Raw genomic sequence first — 18,479 nt, 5'->3', positions numbered from 1 at the left:
AGATCACGCGTTGGAGTTAGTCTAACGCCACACGAACTGGACTAGTGATACGAACAGTCGGCAGAGTCATGTTTTTGTGACCCATCACTAATCGGACCGTCCGCTTGAACCCGTAGCTCGATTGTTAGATGCTCTCACCGTAGTGGATCTCGTTAAAAAAAACAAGTGAAAGCAAGAATTAATTTATGTGCAAGCAAATCCAGAGCCAAGAAGAAGAATACAAACACGCGCTCCAAGCCCCCCGGCAACATCGTACACAGCTCATTAGTATATACGCCGGCGCGGTGCCGCGTCATCCAGGAATATACTACTACTGCTCCGGCCTCCGGGCACAAGCGGTCCGTCGTCATATGAGAAAAAGGGCGATCCATCCGTCCAACCAACCATGGCGACGACGATGATTGCGACTGCGAGGAAGCTTGCAAAGCAAAGATAAAGGCGGAGGATCTCCTCCTCTCCAACGGAGATGTTGGGTCCAACGGCAACACCACCACCACCTCCTCCCTCCCTCTCTGCGTGTGGGCGGGCCTCCTCATGATTCTCCTCGACGCCGTGCTAATCGGATGGTTCGAGGTTCCATCTTTCTGTCGGGCCTACCACTTGTATACATCACGTCAAGATCGGCAACCATCGTTTTCGCTCACAGCTGTGGCCTTTCTCCATTCTCTTTTCCTTGCTTCAAGTGGGTAGGTTTTAGTGTGCGTTGCGTTTCCATAAATAGATGCCAGTTTGGTACTGTAGCTCCGCTTTTATTCCCGTGCTTATGTGAACGTCAAAATAAGGAAAAAACGACTTCCTCTGTCACATAATGTAAGACGTTTTTTGACACTGCATTGATATTAAAAAAATGTCTTATTTTATGAAACGGAGGTAGTAGAATTTAAGCGTCAATGTTATCTTCACTCTCACAGAAATAATGGAAAACTACTGAATCCTCCCACAGCACATGATTTTTTTTTTTGCAGGGTCCCACAGCACATGAATTTAGATGGAGTGGTGCTTGGCACCAAGGAAAAAACAAAAAGAAATACAACATGATATTTGCATGGATGGAATAGACTGCTAATAAGTGCAAATAATTTCTTAGAAAAGCAAGCCAACATGTGTGCTCGTTTTTTTTTTTTTTGCGGGATTTACTTAAGTGGTATGGTGTGCCCTGTTGACTACAAGATGTGTGTTTCTTCAACTAAAAACTTAGGATAAGATTATTCCATTGCATGAACACGACTAAGGGCAAGTTCTTTTGCTAGATTCCAGCTTATTCTAAAAGCTCAATCGAATTTAATTTTTAAAAAGCTACTATTAAGACTTGACTAGTAGACTTTTAAAGAAATATTTTTAGTTCGGTTCTAGAATAAGTTGAATATGGGGGCAGCTTATTCTAGAAGTCCAAAAATGACACCAAAAGCACTGGCCTTAAATGAGCTAGGAGGACAAATCCCCGCTTATCCTAGTCCTGTAAAAATCTCACGAAACTCCTTTAAATAAAAAGATCATATGCACTGCAACTCTTGAGATGGTTTTAGTATTGGTGTTCTAATATAGAATTGATGAGCATACTATCAAACACAAACACTGTTTGCGATCATGTATGAAAACATTGTAGTTTCACTCGAGAAATAAGGCATTCTTGGTCACTTGAGTGCAAATAGACCTTATAATTTTTTTCCCAAAAAAGAAAGATAGATCATATAAGTGTATCAAGAAATGTAGAAGTTAAATACTACGAGGTAGGATTGCAAACCCTGTAGATCAGTGGTGGGAGTGAGGTCATCTTTTTAGGAAGTGGGAGCAAGGTTCTTCGTTCTTACTCGTCCGGTTTCATTCGGTATAACGACGTGCGTGATGGTATACATGTGGTTGACATAGATCTGTTCATCTTCATTGTACAATCGATGGAAAAAATTCATGATCAAGAAGCGTGTTGGTAGGAGGATACAAACTCACTTTCCTAAGGAAGCCACCGAGGGTACCCTTTTGGCCTCCTCACAATTGCGCGGTTAGAGTTCTCCGCCTCCCGCCGGTTCGGCTCTTCTCCGATGGCCTTAGCGCCATGGAGGCATGATGGACCACGAACCTTGCCAAAGGGGAGGGTTCCTGCTCCCTTTTAGGTGTTTTTTAAGGTCGGTTAGGTTTTGTGTTATCCTTAGTAAAGTGAGGCAGTGGTGGTCCCATGAAGATGGAATAAGGTCCTTCTCTCCTAGTCCCCATCTCTAGTGAGGGATGGACGATGATGGTGGTTGTTGTCAACAACGGAGCTATGTGTACTGCTGAGGGGTTGTGCCCCCCCAGCTTTGGACCAATTTGTAAAGAAAAAAATTATTGGAAGGACTTAGATGAGATTTTTTTTAGTATTTGGCCCCCCAAACACTCGTATTTTCTATTTCGCCCCCCCTGCATATTCCGTCTAGCTCCGCCACTGGTTGTTGTTGTTCTAGTGTGTTGGTATTGTGGGATCTTAACACTTTTTAACTGTCTACTACAACAAGTTTTGTTCGACTCCCATGAGGGTGTGGCGATGGCGGGAAGCCTCCAGCTCACTCAAGTGTTTATAGTCATCCTAAGTGCCTACGGACATAAATGTACCCCGGTCATTTTTATTTACTCTGCATATTAGGTTTGTCTAAAGTCAAACTGTATATACTTTCAACATGTTTTTGTAGAAAAATATATTAACATATACACCATCAAATATATATCATTGGATTCGTTATTGCATATATTTTTCACATCATATAAATTCGATAATGTAATATTGTTTCTACAAACTTGGTCAAACTTTATAAAATTTGACTTCAGTCAAAGTTAATATGCAAAGTAACTAAAAACGGAGAGAGCATTTTTTTTGGGGTTATATGTTTGGTGTTCCGTGTACTGTCAGACAGATAGTGAATAGACAAGATGTTTTTCCAATGTGTTGGTACAGTTATATATAAAAACCCTAGGCCTTAGAGTTCTCGCAATGCTCAATATTGTACACTTTAAGTAATCAGACGTACTTCCCGGCCAATAAAATAAAATAAAATCAGCTGTACTAGCAAGCGTTCGCTTTGCCTTAGCAGCACAGGAAGCAATGCACCTCCAAAAAAATAGTACAGGAAGCAATGAAGCTTGAAGCATGGGTGACCTACCAAATCAGCCTGGAAAGCTGAAACCACAATTGTATAATACTCCTAGTAGGATCGATGCCCAAGTCCTCAATCAATCCCGCTCTTAATTCTTAAGCACCCACCAATTGCATACTGAAAATCACCCTGTTAAGTGCTAATGAACCTGGCTGGGGTGTGTTTGGTTGCTGTCATGGGCTGGAATGTCACGGGTCGGACCCGTTCCTAGTCCTCGTTCCTGCGTTTGGTTTACCAACCGGAACAGAACCCACTCATTCCACTTTAGGGAATATTCCACTCAGATCCGGAATGTGCTAGTACCAGGAAATTCACGGAATCACACGGAACGAGCCTCTCCTCTCGTGCAACCCTATCCTCGTCTCCTCCCGTGCCTCCGAACCCCAGGTGCGCCGCCGGCCCTCTCTCTCCCGCGCCGCCGCCGGCCCTCTCTCTGCCGCGCCGCCGGCCCTCTCCCTGCCGCGCCGCCGGCCCCTCCCTCTCTCCTTGCCGCGCCGCCCCCCCCCCCTCCCTGCCGCGCCGCCGGCCCCTCCCTCTCCCTGCCGCGCCGCCGGCCCCTTTCTCCCTGCCGCGCCGTCGGCCCCTCTCTCTCCCTGCCGCGCCGCCGGCCCCTCCCTCTCCCTGCCGCGCCGAAGGGCCCCTCTCCCTCTTTCTCTGCTGATTCCTGCCATGTGTATTGATCTGCAGGTAGAACCAAACACAGGAACGGAACCATCCCGTTCCACTTTTTTGCTCGTACCAAACACAGGAATGGAACCGACCCGTTCCTATGGAATGGAACCATTCCATTCCATGACAGTTGGTTCTCCAACCAAACACACCCTAAGATCCTGCAAAGCCCAGCTGTGCTTGTTTAATGGGTGGTGCCTAGTGAATGCAGTGCCACCACCTAAGGTCAAGGCCCTTCAATTTCCCTGCAACGCGAGATCTGTCGTTTCTTGGCCCCATAAATGAATTTTCTTTTGTGTAAACATGCAAAGTCCTAATGTCAGAGGATCCAGTGATTTTTAGTAGCAGTGACAGTTCTTTAATTAAGAGCACCTGAGGTCTTAACATGTGAGGGTCTCACGTGCAGCGCCGAGGTTAGCGGCTAATCCAGTGGTTGCGGTTTAGCCGGATTCCGTTGCAGTATTTTCTATGGAGAAAATGCATGATACTTATCGCTCACATTTTCTCTTTTCATTCTGAACTCAGCGATGTGATGGTATTCTTTTTTCCTCTAAGGAAACGAGTAATTTTTTTTTTTGTTAGGGAAGCGAGGTGATGGTGAGCAGTCGCTGTGGAGATCAAGCTGGGACGTTGATTGCTATGCTGAACCTTTTCTATGTGCCTGATGTCGCTGTTATTTTGATGACCCCAAATTGTTGTGTTTTCGCTTGATAGGGACTTGCTTATTTCTTAACAAACTTTTGGTCTCCGTGCATGAAAGAAGAAGACCAGACATAGGCCTGTTTGTTTCATAAGTCCTATAAATTTTTTAAGTCCCAACTTATAAGTAATAAGTCTCTACCTGTTTGTTTACACAGACTTATAAGTCCCGAGTCCCTACCTGTTTGTTTACAGGGACTTATAAGTCCATGTTGCATCTAATAATACACTTGTTCACATGGATCGTCATCAGTCAACGCGTACGGCACACATGATAAGCACCGCTGCAACGAGGCTCAGGAGAGGGCCTGTCCGGCGATTGGAGGCACCGCTGCAACGAACCGAGGCAGAACGAACCGAGGCGGGGCGGCGACGGGGCGAGAGGCGGGGCGGCGACGGGGCGAGAGGCGGGGCGGCGGCGGCGATTGGACCGAGAGGCGGGGCGGCGTGCGGGGAACGAGCCTGGAGCGACGCGGGGTAGGTCCGGTCCGGGATAAGTCCCAATAAGGTCCTCCCTGAGAGTCTTATTTGATAAGTCCTAAATCACCACAATAAGTCCCTTGTGTTTGGTTTAGGTGGGACTTATAGGGACTTTTTTAAGTCCCTAAACCAATAAGTCCCTGGAAACAAACACCCTCATAATAAACCTTTTTTTTCTTTTGGTTCGGAAAAAGGAAGACTAACTAAGGCGAAATCAAACAAAATATGATATAGAAGGCCAAAAAAAACTCATGGAACACAAGAAAAACCCCTTCTACTCCTGTAAGCAGTAGTACTCTTTCCTCCTACAGGAGAAAAGCTCATTCTACTCCCGTCAACGGCGGCGCCGGTCCGCCCCATCTTTGATGGCCTCTAGGCCGTGGAAGTGCGGAGGATCTCGGCCTCCGTCACTGGGAGGGGTCTTGTTCTCGTTCTTGTTAGGTTCAACGTCTCGGTTGGGGTTGGCGGTGACGATGTCCCTTAGTAGGAATAATGTCTCACACGTTCTGTATATCCCCACTTCAATGGTGCATCTAGCATAATCGGAGGGCGTGTGGAGGTGTGTTTTTCTTGGATCTCGTGGGATTCGATCGGTGCTGGTCTTTGATGGATCTGTTTGGATCCGGTCTTTATTTGTCTTCGTCCGGGTGTTTACACGTTTGATCTTTTTGATCTACACCTTTCTTCATCGGTGATGGTTACTGCTTTGATGCGCTAGTCCTATGGGGCCTTAGCACGACGACGTCCCGAGTGTCTACTACAACAAGTTTTATCCGTCTCCGGTAAGGGAGGGGCGATGACGTCGGCGTGCTTTCGGCTCGCTCCAGTGCTTGTAGTCGTCGCTAGGTGGTCCACAGACATGGTTGTAATTTTTATCATCTCTGTTGTTCTATGTACCGTCGTGTTTGAAGATGAATAGATTGGAAGTTTCTCGCAAAAAAGAACTACATAACTTCTTTGAGGGAACATGTATTGGCTATATTTGCCAACTAAAAATTAATGTATATAAAATAAATCAAACAAATATTTGTTTTGTTTGGCCATCTATCTTGGAACAAGACCATAAGTTTAGCTACATGAAAAAAATGACACGAGACATGCCAAACAAAAAATATTCACTATTGGGTAAAAGCAAGAAGATGGTTATGTGTCATAAATCCCTTCCTCTACATTTTCACGAATCAGAGAAGCCCCTGATTTACATATATGTTTAGTGTACCGATTAATTAGCCATTGTTGTAGAAAGAAGGTGTGGTTTAATTCGTGGTCATGTTTTGAGCCGTGTGAATGGTATGAATTCATTGATTGGAAAAGCTCTGCGAGAGCCCTTAGTTTTTCTTATATAAATGCTGCATATTTATAATAGAGGACGTTGGTGCTTATCTTTTCAACAAACTTTTTGTCCTGGTGTGTATAATAACAAGTCGGCCTTAATAATGCTTTTGATTTGGTGTAAAAAGAAAGACCAAAGAATGTGCAATCAACCAATTTTTGTTAAACATGTCCAATATACATTACTTTTTCTTGCAGTGTAGCTATCATTTTTTTTCTCGATCTAGAAAAAGAATAACACACAAGAATAAATGGAACAAAATTTGTTGGACATGTTCCATATACGTTTCTTCATTCTTGCAATGTAGCTAAACCGTTGCCCCTGTCTTTTATTTTTGGAACGAAAACAGTAGGGTAAAACCCTATTGTATCTTTTGCCTCTGTCAATACAAGAAAGATTAAATATTCTTTTTGTGAATCTTATATAAATTTCTTTTTAGTTGGCAAGCATAGCCCACACAACTGGTAGGTAAAAACAAGATGGCGGTTGTGTGCCATAGCTATTCTTCTCCGTTTTTTGTGAATCAGAGGAGACCCTGATTTACATGAGTTTAGCATTCTGGTTAATTGGTCGTTGTTGTAAAAAAAATGTATGTAGCTTAACTCGTGTTCACCCGTGAGGATTGTAGAAATTCATTGTATGGAAAAGCACCACGAGAGCCCTTAGTTTTTTCTTCCCTTTTTGCATACTTACAAAAGAGGGTGTGTATGCTTATCTTTTCAACAACTGTTGGTCTTGATCTATATAATATGAAATCCGCGTGTAACAATGCTTCCGATTTTGGTCTAGAAAAAGAATACCAGGCAATGTGATACCAGTCAAAATTTGTTAGACATGTCCAATGTACATTAGCTTTTCTTGCAGCATAGCCATTATTTTTGTCTAAAAAGATTGAATGGAACGAACTTTGTTGAACATGTCCCATATACGTTTCTTTTTATTGCAATGTAGCTTTGGCCTTATTCCAAGAAATATAGCAGAGTAGTACAAATTTTGTTTGATCTATCATGTGCACATTACTTTTTAGTTGGCAAACATAGGCAGTGGAGATGATATGTAAAAAAAACACGAACATGCTTATGTTTCATAGGTATTTTCTTCCAAGTTTTTTGTGAATTAGAGGAGCCCATAGTCTAGGTTTATGGTCATTGTGCATATTAATTGTTCATTGTCCAAAAAAGTAGTGTATATTGTTTACTCGTGGTCATACCATGAGAATGTGGGAAATTCATTGATTTGGAAGGCATCACGAGAGACCTTACATGGAGAAGAGAACATATGTGCTTATCTTTTTAACAAACTTTTGGTCTTATCTATAAAAAGAGAACCACGTACGACTATGATTTTGCTTTGTGTCTAAAAATAAGAGCAAAGAATGCGAAATCAAACAAATTTTGTTACACATGTGTAGTGTACGCTCCTTTTTCTTATATCGTAGTTGTCGTTTTGGCCCGATCTAAAAAAGAAGAACAAACAAGACTAAATGTAACAAAAACAGTTAGACATGCCTCGTATACGTTTCTTTATCTTGCAGTGTACCTAAACTGATGTTCTTATTACAAGCAAGATGAGCAAGTCAGACAAAACAAAACAAACTTTGTTTCATCTATCTTATATACATAACTTTTATTGGCAAACATAGCTAACACATATGGTAAGTAAAAAAGCAAGAAGAAGGCTACGTCGCATAGGTTCCCTGGACCCTATGCAAGCCGGAGCTACATTCATCGGGCTGGCCCTTTCTCTTGTGAAACAAAAGAGGCCTTATTATACTTAATACTTTTGGGGGATTCTAATTGTCAGTAATGTTTCCTACTCAAGATTGAACTACAAATGATAATTTGCATAAAATTGTATAGAAAATTTCCATCCACTCCATACTCATTTTTAAGATGTATGTGCTTTTATTATTGTGACACTCAAACTTTCATGCAATCCTATAGTATTAGGTTTGTTTCAAAAGGAAGGAGCAAATAAGACAAAAACCGAAGCAAAATATTTTAGAAATATGAGATGCATAGTCAACATTTTGTCTTCTATTTTGAAATGTGATATATATTTAAAAAAAAACTTTGGGCCTGCTTTAGTTTACCCGGACTTTATAGGAATTTGGTAGGGAAAAAAAATCCTTTGTAGGAACGGATTCCTATTACTATTGTAGGATAAGAACAATTCCTTCACATTTCAAAGGAGAACAAAAATTAGCCTACAATTAATGGAAAAAATGCATGTCTTGTGCATCAAATGCCGTATCTTTCCCTATAAGAATTGAAATGCATGTCGTCTCACTTCCTATGATATTCCTATCCTATGAATCAAAGGAGGTCTCAGACTTAATTTCAAAAGGAAAATTATATAAAACAAAACAAACTATTTCACACACATTAGACATATGTTTCTTTTTTGCAAGAGTATATAAAATTTAATGTTTGATATTTAAAACCAATCATATCTTCTTAACAACCCTTTAGGCATCATTCCATCTTGAAGATTGAACGAGACAAAAACTTCTATTTTACACATGTCTCTATATGTTTAATTTATTAGCGAACATAGCCAAACTTTTATTGTTATTATAAAAAAATCCCAAGTAAGTAAATAGAATAAAATATGCATTCCTTATTTGGAAAACATACATGACCTTTTCTTCATGTTTTTTATATAAATTAGCAAATAATACGAATTAAAACAACTTTTATAGACGTATCCTACATGTCTCTCCTTCTCTTACAATCATAGAAAAGTTTTTCTTGGCTTTAGAAGACTACTAGGAAGTAATAAAAACAAATGAAAGTTCTTCAAACACAAGCAAAGTTTTTTGGAACTCAGGCTCCATGGAGCCCAATTTTTTGATTTATTTTCAAATGCCGTATCTTTCCCTATAAGAATTGAAATGCATGTCGTCTCACTTCCTATGATATTCCTATCCTATGGAATTCTACAAAAATACCCACATGCATAGTATAGATATATTCTACATGGGTTTTAAATTTCATTAGGAGGCACTTTAACATGTGAGCTATTTTTTTTAGAATAGTAACGAACAATGCATGCATTTTTTCTATTCTAGATTCCCCTATTTCTTGATAATTTTTTACAAGCACCAAAAATACAATTATATATAAAGGTGGATTTTTTTTTAAACTTCAACAATTTTGGAAGTTTTCTAAAGAATGGGCTTCATTGAGCCTGGGATCCAAAACATATTTCTGCTACAAACATGCCCCATGTAAATATATGGTAAAAAACAAGAAGAAATTTATGGTAAAGAAAAAGGAAACATTTATTACTTGCATGCACATGGTTAAAAAAAGAAGACATTTATGGTAAAAAACTCGCCGAGTCTTTATTAGATATAGATTAAAAAACTAGCCCAACTTCTATATAAACATAACCTTGCACGAACCCTCACCATCAAGACCTAATCACCCCCCTCTCCTCGCCGCCGCCCCTTCCACCTCTGAGCCCTCCCTCCATCAAGATATTTCGATGTCGCCTCCTAAGACGATATTCGCCAAACTCCGCCCCCATACCTCTTGTCATATCCTTATGGACACATCGTTGGCCTAGCAACGACCCCCCGCCCCCGCCATGATTCTTCTCGAGTTGGTCTGCGACCTCCCTCCTTTGCCGACTACTACCCCCCCCCCCCCCCCGGCGCCACCGAAACAAACACAAACGCCGCCACCTTCATGTTGCTGATTATTTGTGCCCCTCCATGTTGAGGCCTCAAGTTTTCGCCTAATTTATGTACCCTAACTTACTTGATTCATTGCCCAAAAAGTCAAGCATGACCCCCAAGGTTGTGAGTTTTCTTGACTTATTTTATTGTATGCAACTTGATTAGGATACATATGATTGCACCCTAGATTTATCTCTGGAGAAATAAATATAAACTTAATGTATGAATAGAAAAATAGTCGAGGCACCACGAGAACATCATTTGTCGGTACAACTGATGTAACTATGATTCTATTGATGTAAGTATACATCCCGTCTAGATTTCAATGCCGAACATCCATTTCTACATCAGAATCTTGCAAGGAGAAATTGATTCCCATCAAGTGTCACAACGAGATCACAATATAACGACACGTCTTGTTTCTCTAGCAGTCAATCACAATTTCGTTCTCGACTCCTGTTGAGCACCAACCAACCACCCTTTCATGTGCAATTAAACCATCATTGTATTCCGTCAAACATTTCCCATCACATTCCACATCAACAAAATAATTTTCATCAAAAAACATCCTCCCATTATCATCATAAATGTGTGATGGATCAACGCAGGTGAACATTCGACCCATCTAGACCTCTACTTTTTCTAACAAACCGGAAGGTGGGGCACCCGGCCAAAATTCAGCAACACAAACAGCCTCTTCCCCCAACAAACCCACAGATTCAAAAACCCAAACCCAAGGTTTTGGCAATGGTCCAAAACCCAGAGGTTAGAAAAGCAAAAACAGAAAGGGCAGGGGGGAGAGGCACACGGAAAACCAAAGGGAAAGATCCAAAAATCCGGCCTGGGGAAAATCCAACGCCGGAAAATATATAAATCGGGGGCCAGCCGGGGCGACGGGGAACCACCACCAAGCCAGCCTACCAAGCCGAGCACAGCCGGAGCGAGCCAAGGGTTTTTGAGTACGCCGCACCCCACCCCCACCCCCACCCCCACCCCCCCTCTCCGCTCCGCTCCCCACTCGCTCGCTACTCCCCAGCCCCCCAAAAATTTCAATTGACTCAGCATTGAGCGGCCCGCCGCCACCGGAATCCGCGAATCAGGCCGGCGGTGGGGGCTCGCGGTGTTGCGGCGGTGGGCGGGCTCGGTTCGCGGCCCCTGCGGGGTTAGATCCGGGGGAGGAGGGGAGTTGGGGGCGGGCCCGCGCCGCCGCGGCGGGATGGCCGAGGACGGCGGCGGCGGGGGCGGGGGCGGCGGAGGGGAGCGGATGAAGCTGCTGTGCAGCCTCGGCGGCCGCATCCTGCCGCGGCCCGGGGACGGGACGCTGCGGTACGCCGGCGGCGACACCCGGATCGTGTCCGTGCCGCGCGGGGTGGCGCTGCAGGACCTGCTCGCGCGCCTCGCCGACGCCTACGGCGGCGCCACGGGCCCGCACTTCGCGGTCAAGTACCAGCTCCCCGACGAGGGCCTCGACGCGCTCATCTCGGTCTCCTCGCCCGAGGATCTCGACAACATGGTCGAGGAGTACGACAAGCTGGCCGTCGCCAGCCCCAAGCTGCGGGTCTTCATCTTCCCCGTCTCGGAGGCGGCCGCGGCGGCCGGGGACGAGGGCGGCGAGGGCGCCGCCGGCTTCGACGCCGGCCTCAGGTACCTCGAGGCCGTCAACGGCATTGTGCGCAAAGATAGCATCGCTAGCCTGTCGTCCACCCAGTGCTCCGATGGCGGCCCGCCTCCCCCTACCCCCGCCGTGCCTTCTTCTGGAGGCGGAGGAGGAGGAGGGGGCGGCGGCGGCGGCGGCTCACCTACTGCTGTATCCCCCACCTCCACCTGCTCCTACGACGCCGCCAGATCGGCTTTTGCTGCTCCACCGCCGCCTCAGCAGCTGCTCGTTGATGTCTTCACCAATGCTGCTCCTGCCCCTGTCCCGGTGAAGCCCCAGGAGAGTGCTGCGCCCGCTCAGCCAAGCCCCCATCCGCATCCCCACCCGCATCCGCATCCGCATCCGGAGGCAGCAAGGTACCGTCAGCCACTCTCACAGCTACCACCACTGCCACCAGTGTTCATGAACGATCACAGAGAGGCTATGCAGGGTCTGAATCAGCAGCCACCAGAAAATGCGACCTGGTTTCAGGACTGCAATATGTGTATCAAGGCTCTGCCTCACGCGCACTCTGATCCAGTCGTGAACGATTATGCGAGCGATGTGCGTGGAGGGGCGCCACCTGAGCCAATGCCAGTGTTCATGAGCCTGCGGCCTGAAGATGTGGCTAGGATCATGATGGGAGAGCGGCAAATACCTTCTCAAATGGGGGCTTATGGGTACACACATATGCATCCAGTGCAGCCTGACCGGGAAAGGATGTATGCACCAAAGATGGAAGGTGTTACAAACCCAATGCCGGTCGATCCAGCTAGCTTTCATCAGCATGTCTATGTGCAGCAGCAGCAGCACCACCAGCAGCAGCAATTGCCACCACAGCAGGTGACGTCGACTTATGGATTTAATCATATCCCCATGATGCCTACTGAGATGGTCTCTCCAAATTCCGCTCATTCTGATACTGCAAGTTCTCACCAACAAGCTATACTTCATCAAATGCCTTCAGGCCATGGAATGGCCCAGTACCAAGTGAGGCAGACTAATCCCAATAATCCGCTTGAAGGCGAAGGCAGTTTAAGTGGCAATTCTAGGCATCGGGAGGATGGACAAGTGCTCCGTGATAATGTGCCTTCAGTGGCACCTGCTGTTGTGCCAACCTATATGGCCAATGTGGACAGGATGATGGATTCACTACGGCTGAACAACCCCAACGAGACCCGCTATCCCGAGCAAAGGATGTATGCCGAGAATGGTTTACCCCAGAATGCAACATCACAGTACTCTCAGAGCAACACCAACACCTTTTTTGATGTCAGTGAGCCAAAGATAGCCCCTCCAACTGAATCAATGCCACCGCCATCTGTGGCCAGTCCTTATATGCATAATGTCCAGCATGCCAACGTTAACCATATGCAGCCGCATATGCTGAGCATTGGGGGACCATACCCCAGTTATGTTGCCGCTACGATTGGGCATGTGGGTGTCCCCCCATCGGCTTATGGTGTTGATCCTGCGTATACAAAAGCCACTATTAGCCCAATGGGCGAGCAGAAGGATGTTCTGCCTGAAGTTTATCACAAGGAAGCTCCACATGAATCCGTTCCTCCTTCAAACGCTAATGCTCAGGTACCATTACCGACACCAGCATTGACAAATCATGCTCCAGTTGAGCAACTCCAAGAGTCTGGTTTAGCGGGTCAACAGTTCAGCAATGTACATGCGCTGCCACCAAGACCTAAGAGGGTAGCAAGCAGGGAGAACATCAGCTCAAAGGATCCCCATTCCCAAAACTCCCTATTGAACTGCAAAGGGCCAGATTTGAATATCCCGGCTGAGGAGCAACCATATCACAAAGACACACATGCAGAACAAGCTCAGTTTGTCAAAGGTTCAACTCTTAACAATACGTCCAATTACACCTTTTGCCAGTATATGTGCTTAATGAGTCATAATTTGTGAATGCTTATTACTGTCTTTCATGGATCCAGGTGACGGCATCACTAACCCAGACTTGCTGGGTATGGAGGATGGTCTAGCCGCATTTGAGCCTCCACCTCCTGTGCTTAATGAAGGGCATGGGAATGCCACTAATAAAGTAGACGGGCAAGCTCACACCAACGAGGTTAGGATGTGATTCCTCAGAAGTTCATATATGTTCTGGTTCATTTGATCTTTAGTGCTTAACAACCTATCAAGAGAAATGTGCAGGTTAGCAAGGGCAAACCACTAGATTGGATTTCAGGACAACCATCCACAGATGAGCATGGACGCCTTCAGGTTACAGTCAGGAACTCTTATCTGTCTTATCACGCACATTTTTAATACAAAGTAGTGTTCTTTACCAACCACATGTTCGTTTTTCAGATTATAAAGAATGATGACCTTGAAGAGCTTCAAGAACTCGGTTCTGGAACTTTTGGAACTGTATATCATGGTAAATGGAGGGGCTCAGATGTTGCAATAAAAAGAATCAATGACAGATGTTTCGCTGGGAAGCCATCTGAGCAAGAAAAAATGGTATAATCATAACACCGTAGTTTTTTCTTGTATTTGCTTATGCCTGTCCTTATTATACTGATATGTCCTGAATGTTTGCAGCGGAATGACTTCTGGAACGAAGCATCTAACCTTGCTGATCTGCACCACCCCAACGTTGTGGCCTTTTATGGTGTTGTTCTTGATGGACCTGGGGGATCCATTGCAACGGTTACAGAATACATGGTTAATGGCTCACTTAGGACGGCTTTGCTGAAGAATTCCAAGTACGTCCATTATTTATATGCCTGCAAAGCTTTGAATAAAGCTGGGCCTCAGATCTTTTCTCTAAAAACAAGATTGCATTCTAGCATATGTTTTATAAGTAGAATTCTCATGTATCAACTGTCAGATCTTAAAAAATAGAAAATTGTAATCCTACATGAAGCTGAGTCGATTAATATTCTCTTCATGTGCAGGAGCCTGGATCGACGCAAACGGCTAATTATTGCCATGGACACAGCTTTTGGAATGGAGTATCTGCATAACAAAAACATTGTGCACTTTGACCTCAAAAGTGACAATTTACTTGTTAATTTAAGGGATCCTCAGCGTCCAATATGCAAGGTAAGCACTGCAATTCTTCTGTTTTATAATATCGCTGTTGTTGCACTTCGTTGCTAGACTGTTGATTCTTCTGTTCTGTATCATATTTTGTATGTTTGATATTGGGTAATTTGTCTATATTGATTTTTCAAATTATTAGGTAGCATTGATAATTTTTAGCATCAACATGCCCTCATACTTTGAATGTACAACGCTCTGTTGTGATAAGCATATGGACATTCATGTGGGCGAGAATGTACTGTTGCTTGGGCAATTGATGAGTTGCACCTTACAATAGACACAGTTGATTTAGATTAGTCCGGGGATCATTGTAGCTAAACTTAAGGCATCTTCCGTCGACACTGGAAGGAACATGTGGTATACTAGTGCATGGCTACTAACAATAAACTCCATGTATACTAAAGAATCACTTGTTCACCATCTGAATTTTGTCATCTTTTACTGATGTACTAAACATCCATGGCACATATGTGAAGTCTGTCGATAACTAAGGCTTCACTTTTAGTTCTTGCACTGTCACATGCAAATGCAATATTGCTCATGTGAACTGCAACAAACTGGATTGACCGACCAATGCGAACATTTTTGCTTTTTTTATGATTGAAGTTAACACCAGTTCTCTTTCTATATATCTGCATTGAATTTTCTTGGATGATGCAGGTTGGTGATCTTGGGCTTTCAAAAGTCAAGTGTCAGACCCTCATCTCTGGTGGTGTGAGGGGGACGCTTCCATGGATGGCCCCAGAGCTTCTGAATGGAAGCAGCAGCCTGGTCTCTGAAAAGGTTTGCTAATCCCTTCATATTGATTCCCTGTCCAAGTTCGGATAGCTATATCCAGGTTTACGTATAACTTGTACACTAACGTTCATATGTTCCTCTCAGGTTGATGTCTTCTCCTTTGGGATTGTTCTGTGGGAGCTCCTCACGGGAGAGGAACCATATGCAGATTTGCATTACGGCGTTATCATTGGTGGGTACACAATCAGCCATACTACCAGTAGAAATTACTTGCGCAGTGGATTGTGGTCAGAGTCTGATGTAAGCTGTTGTTTAACTGTCAGGTGGCATCGTGAGCAACACTCTGCGGCCGCAGGTGCCCGAGTCATGCGACCCAGAGTGGAGGTCGCTGATGGAGCAATGCTGGGCGACGGAACCGTCCGAACGGCCAAGCTTCACCCAGATCGCCGTCAGGCTGCGCGCCATGGCTGCGTCCCAGAAGGTGCAATCCTAGTAGGGTGACAACTTCCGGGGCCATCCATCCGTCGGTCGGTCGAGGACAAGTTCTTCGCATATTGCGTATTTTAGGAAATCTGGTGCTCATATATATATATAAATATTATATATATGGTTGGTTTCGTTCGCTGGTTGCGTCGGTCGGTCGGTCCATCCCTAGGGTCTTATCTGTTCATACCCCTTCATTGTTTCATACCTTTGTAATCATAAGTCACCAGTCCGTCCCTCCCTCCCTCCATCCCCGTGTCTAGAGGTGTCGTCATCGTCGTATTCTTTCATTTATACCCCCGCTTTGGCTTTTGGCTTAGAGGCGCGCTGAATAAGCCAGTCTTATTGTCGGTTATAGAGTGCCCGATATTTTATTTATTTTCTTCCCTTTGTCTCCCCTCCTCCTTTTGTTGTGGGTAATAATCGAGTTGTTTGGAAGTCGTTGGTCAGGTCAGGTCAGGTTGAGTCAGTCTGAAGAATGTGGTGATGAACTGGTTGTGTAATGTGGGTGGTGGTAATACAAGTTTTGGGAACTGTTAGTTGATGTCCTGTATGCTTTTTTTTTTCGTGTTTGTTGTGGGCACCGAATCGGTTCGGTGTCAGCTGTAAAAAAGACCCAGCTGTTTTGTTTTGTTTGGTGAGTATAGCAGGAAGAATATACATATATATGCAGTCATTTGATTATCTTGTCAAGCATGTTGTTAGCCAGTACAGTAGCATGTTGTTTCTGCCTGAAAGAGCTGCGGCTGGTGTACTTGCTCATGGTCGTCACCATGAAATTCGGTCTTGAAGATGGCTTGGGTGTGGTGCTGCCAATCCTTCCTTTGGTGCCGCTGATTCTGTGGCTGATGGAGCGATGGGTGGCCATCTTGGGCGCCGCTGACTTTGCATCGCGGAGCGAAGTCCGGGAGGGGAAGCAAGGGGGCACATGCGCGACGAAGACGACGAGGAGTAGGAGGACGACGACGCGCATGTGATGTGATGAGGGGTGGCGAGGTGCGTGGGGGACGGCGCGGCCAACGTGACCGGGCCTGACGCGGCGCCTCGGGCATGGGGCTTGCCGACGGATCCGATTCTTGGGCGTGGTCAAGGCCAAGTGGTTTGGTTTGGTTTGGTTTGGTTGGCGGTACTGGATGGATTCCGGTAGGGACGGCCGGCCGGCCACGGTACGAGGGCCCAGATCTGCATTGTGTTAGTAGTAGTACGCGCGCAGCTGCTCCTTGATGGTGCCGTGCCCTCCGGGATCTCGTGGAGGTTAACCATGGTTTTGTTTGCGAGGCAGTACTACTACAGTCCTCTCGCGCAGATCCGGGGATATCGTCGTACTGGAACTTGAAGGAAGCGCGCAAATCAAGCCTTTCCGGGATCTATGCTCTCACCCGTCCGCGTGCCAAATCTCTCTGCTCTCGTTCCCACCTTTCCAGGCGACACGAACCCGCAAGGTCACGCTGGCAGCACCACGCAACAGCCGGGGTACTGAACGCCCAGGCCCCCTTTGCCCTACTTCTTGGTGCGATTGGGGTTGAAAAAACGTTTTCAGGCCCCTCTCGTGGTTGTTCTTGTTGCCAAATAAAACATGTGATCAATTGTATGGAAAAGATGCCTTTCAGGAGGTGTCTGTTGAGGAAATACCCCTTCATCTTGTATATAATGTATATAAGTGGGTCTTCCACATCGCAATGGAACTAATGGATCATTTGTATTCTTTATTTGTCTTTCTTTGCATTCATTCTGCAACACGTTATCAACACGTAGTCTCTGTCCTGCAGAGCAATCCGACGAAGAAAACAGCGGCTACACTGCCGTCCGAGACGACGCAGCGGCCTGATGTCTCGTGGCTCTTCGTCTTTCATCAGCACACGCTGGCACCAAGCGGCACTCATCTGATGATGAGGCGCTAGACGCGAATGGCGACCGCAGCGGCATGCATGCGTACATGAGATTAAATCATACAATATTAATTCCGTTTGTCTTTTTATGATTAAGAAATACAGCGTAAAAGTCGAACGTCACTGCCGGACGGTAAGTACGAGCGATGGTGTTCTTGGTGTTCTTGATGCCAAGACGAAGCAGACAGGCCACCACGAATTGAAGCCCCTACCGACGTACGGTAACTACCGGTGGTGAAACAGTGTCACCACAACGGCAGCGGGAACTGATGAAACCATCAGCAGCGGCAGGCCGGCAGCCACGACCGGAACTTTACGGAGCCTCAACCGGCGGAAGCGGTAGCGGCAAAAGCGCGCGGCGCCACTCCTGTGGCGACGGCCAACTCGGCGCGGGTGCTCGGTTCCCGGCGGCGGCCAAGAGCCTGAGCGGCACTCGGGACAACGGCGGCCGAGAATGGTGGCTCGAGGCAAGGCCTACGGCCGAAACCATGCCCGGCGACTCCCTACAGTGCCACGGCCTCCTCTTCAAGAGGCAGGCAGCGAGGCGACGGAGCACGGAAGCAGGCGGCAATCCCGTGCGGCGACACACAACTATTAAGGCTTGGTGGCATGGCGCCTTAGGCCAGCGACAACAGTCGACCACGGCATGGTGGCCTCCTAAATGCTGATGGCACGACGAGCC

At 45.7% G+C, this 18,479-nt stretch overlaps 1 protein-coding gene across 1 annotated transcript; it reads left to right on the top strand.

Moving 5' to 3' along the window:
* Positions 1–10,990: 10,990 nt before the first annotated feature.
* On the top strand, positions 10,991–16,452 carry LOC123413086 (probable LIM domain-containing serine/threonine-protein kinase DDB_G0286997). The gene is made up of 9 exons (XM_045106031.1): positions 10,991–13,473; positions 13,574–13,707; positions 13,794–13,862; positions 13,950–14,102; positions 14,184–14,347; positions 14,540–14,687; positions 15,348–15,470; positions 15,570–15,657; positions 15,749–16,452. The coding sequence occupies exons 1-9, from the start codon at positions 11,205–11,207 to the stop codon at positions 15,916–15,918; spliced, it is 3,318 nt and encodes a 1,105-aa protein (XP_044961966.1). The 5' UTR covers positions 10,991–11,204; the 3' UTR covers positions 15,919–16,452.
* Positions 16,453–18,479: the final 2,027 nt, after the last annotated feature.

The sequence above is a fragment of the Hordeum vulgare genome, chromosome 7H (genome assembly GCF_904849725.1).
Source record: "Hordeum vulgare subsp. vulgare chromosome 7H, MorexV3_pseudomolecules_assembly, whole genome shotgun sequence".
Lineage (NCBI taxonomy): Eukaryota > Viridiplantae > Streptophyta > Magnoliopsida > Poales > Poaceae > Hordeum > Hordeum vulgare.
This window is presented reverse-complemented; position numbering and strand designations above follow the sequence as displayed.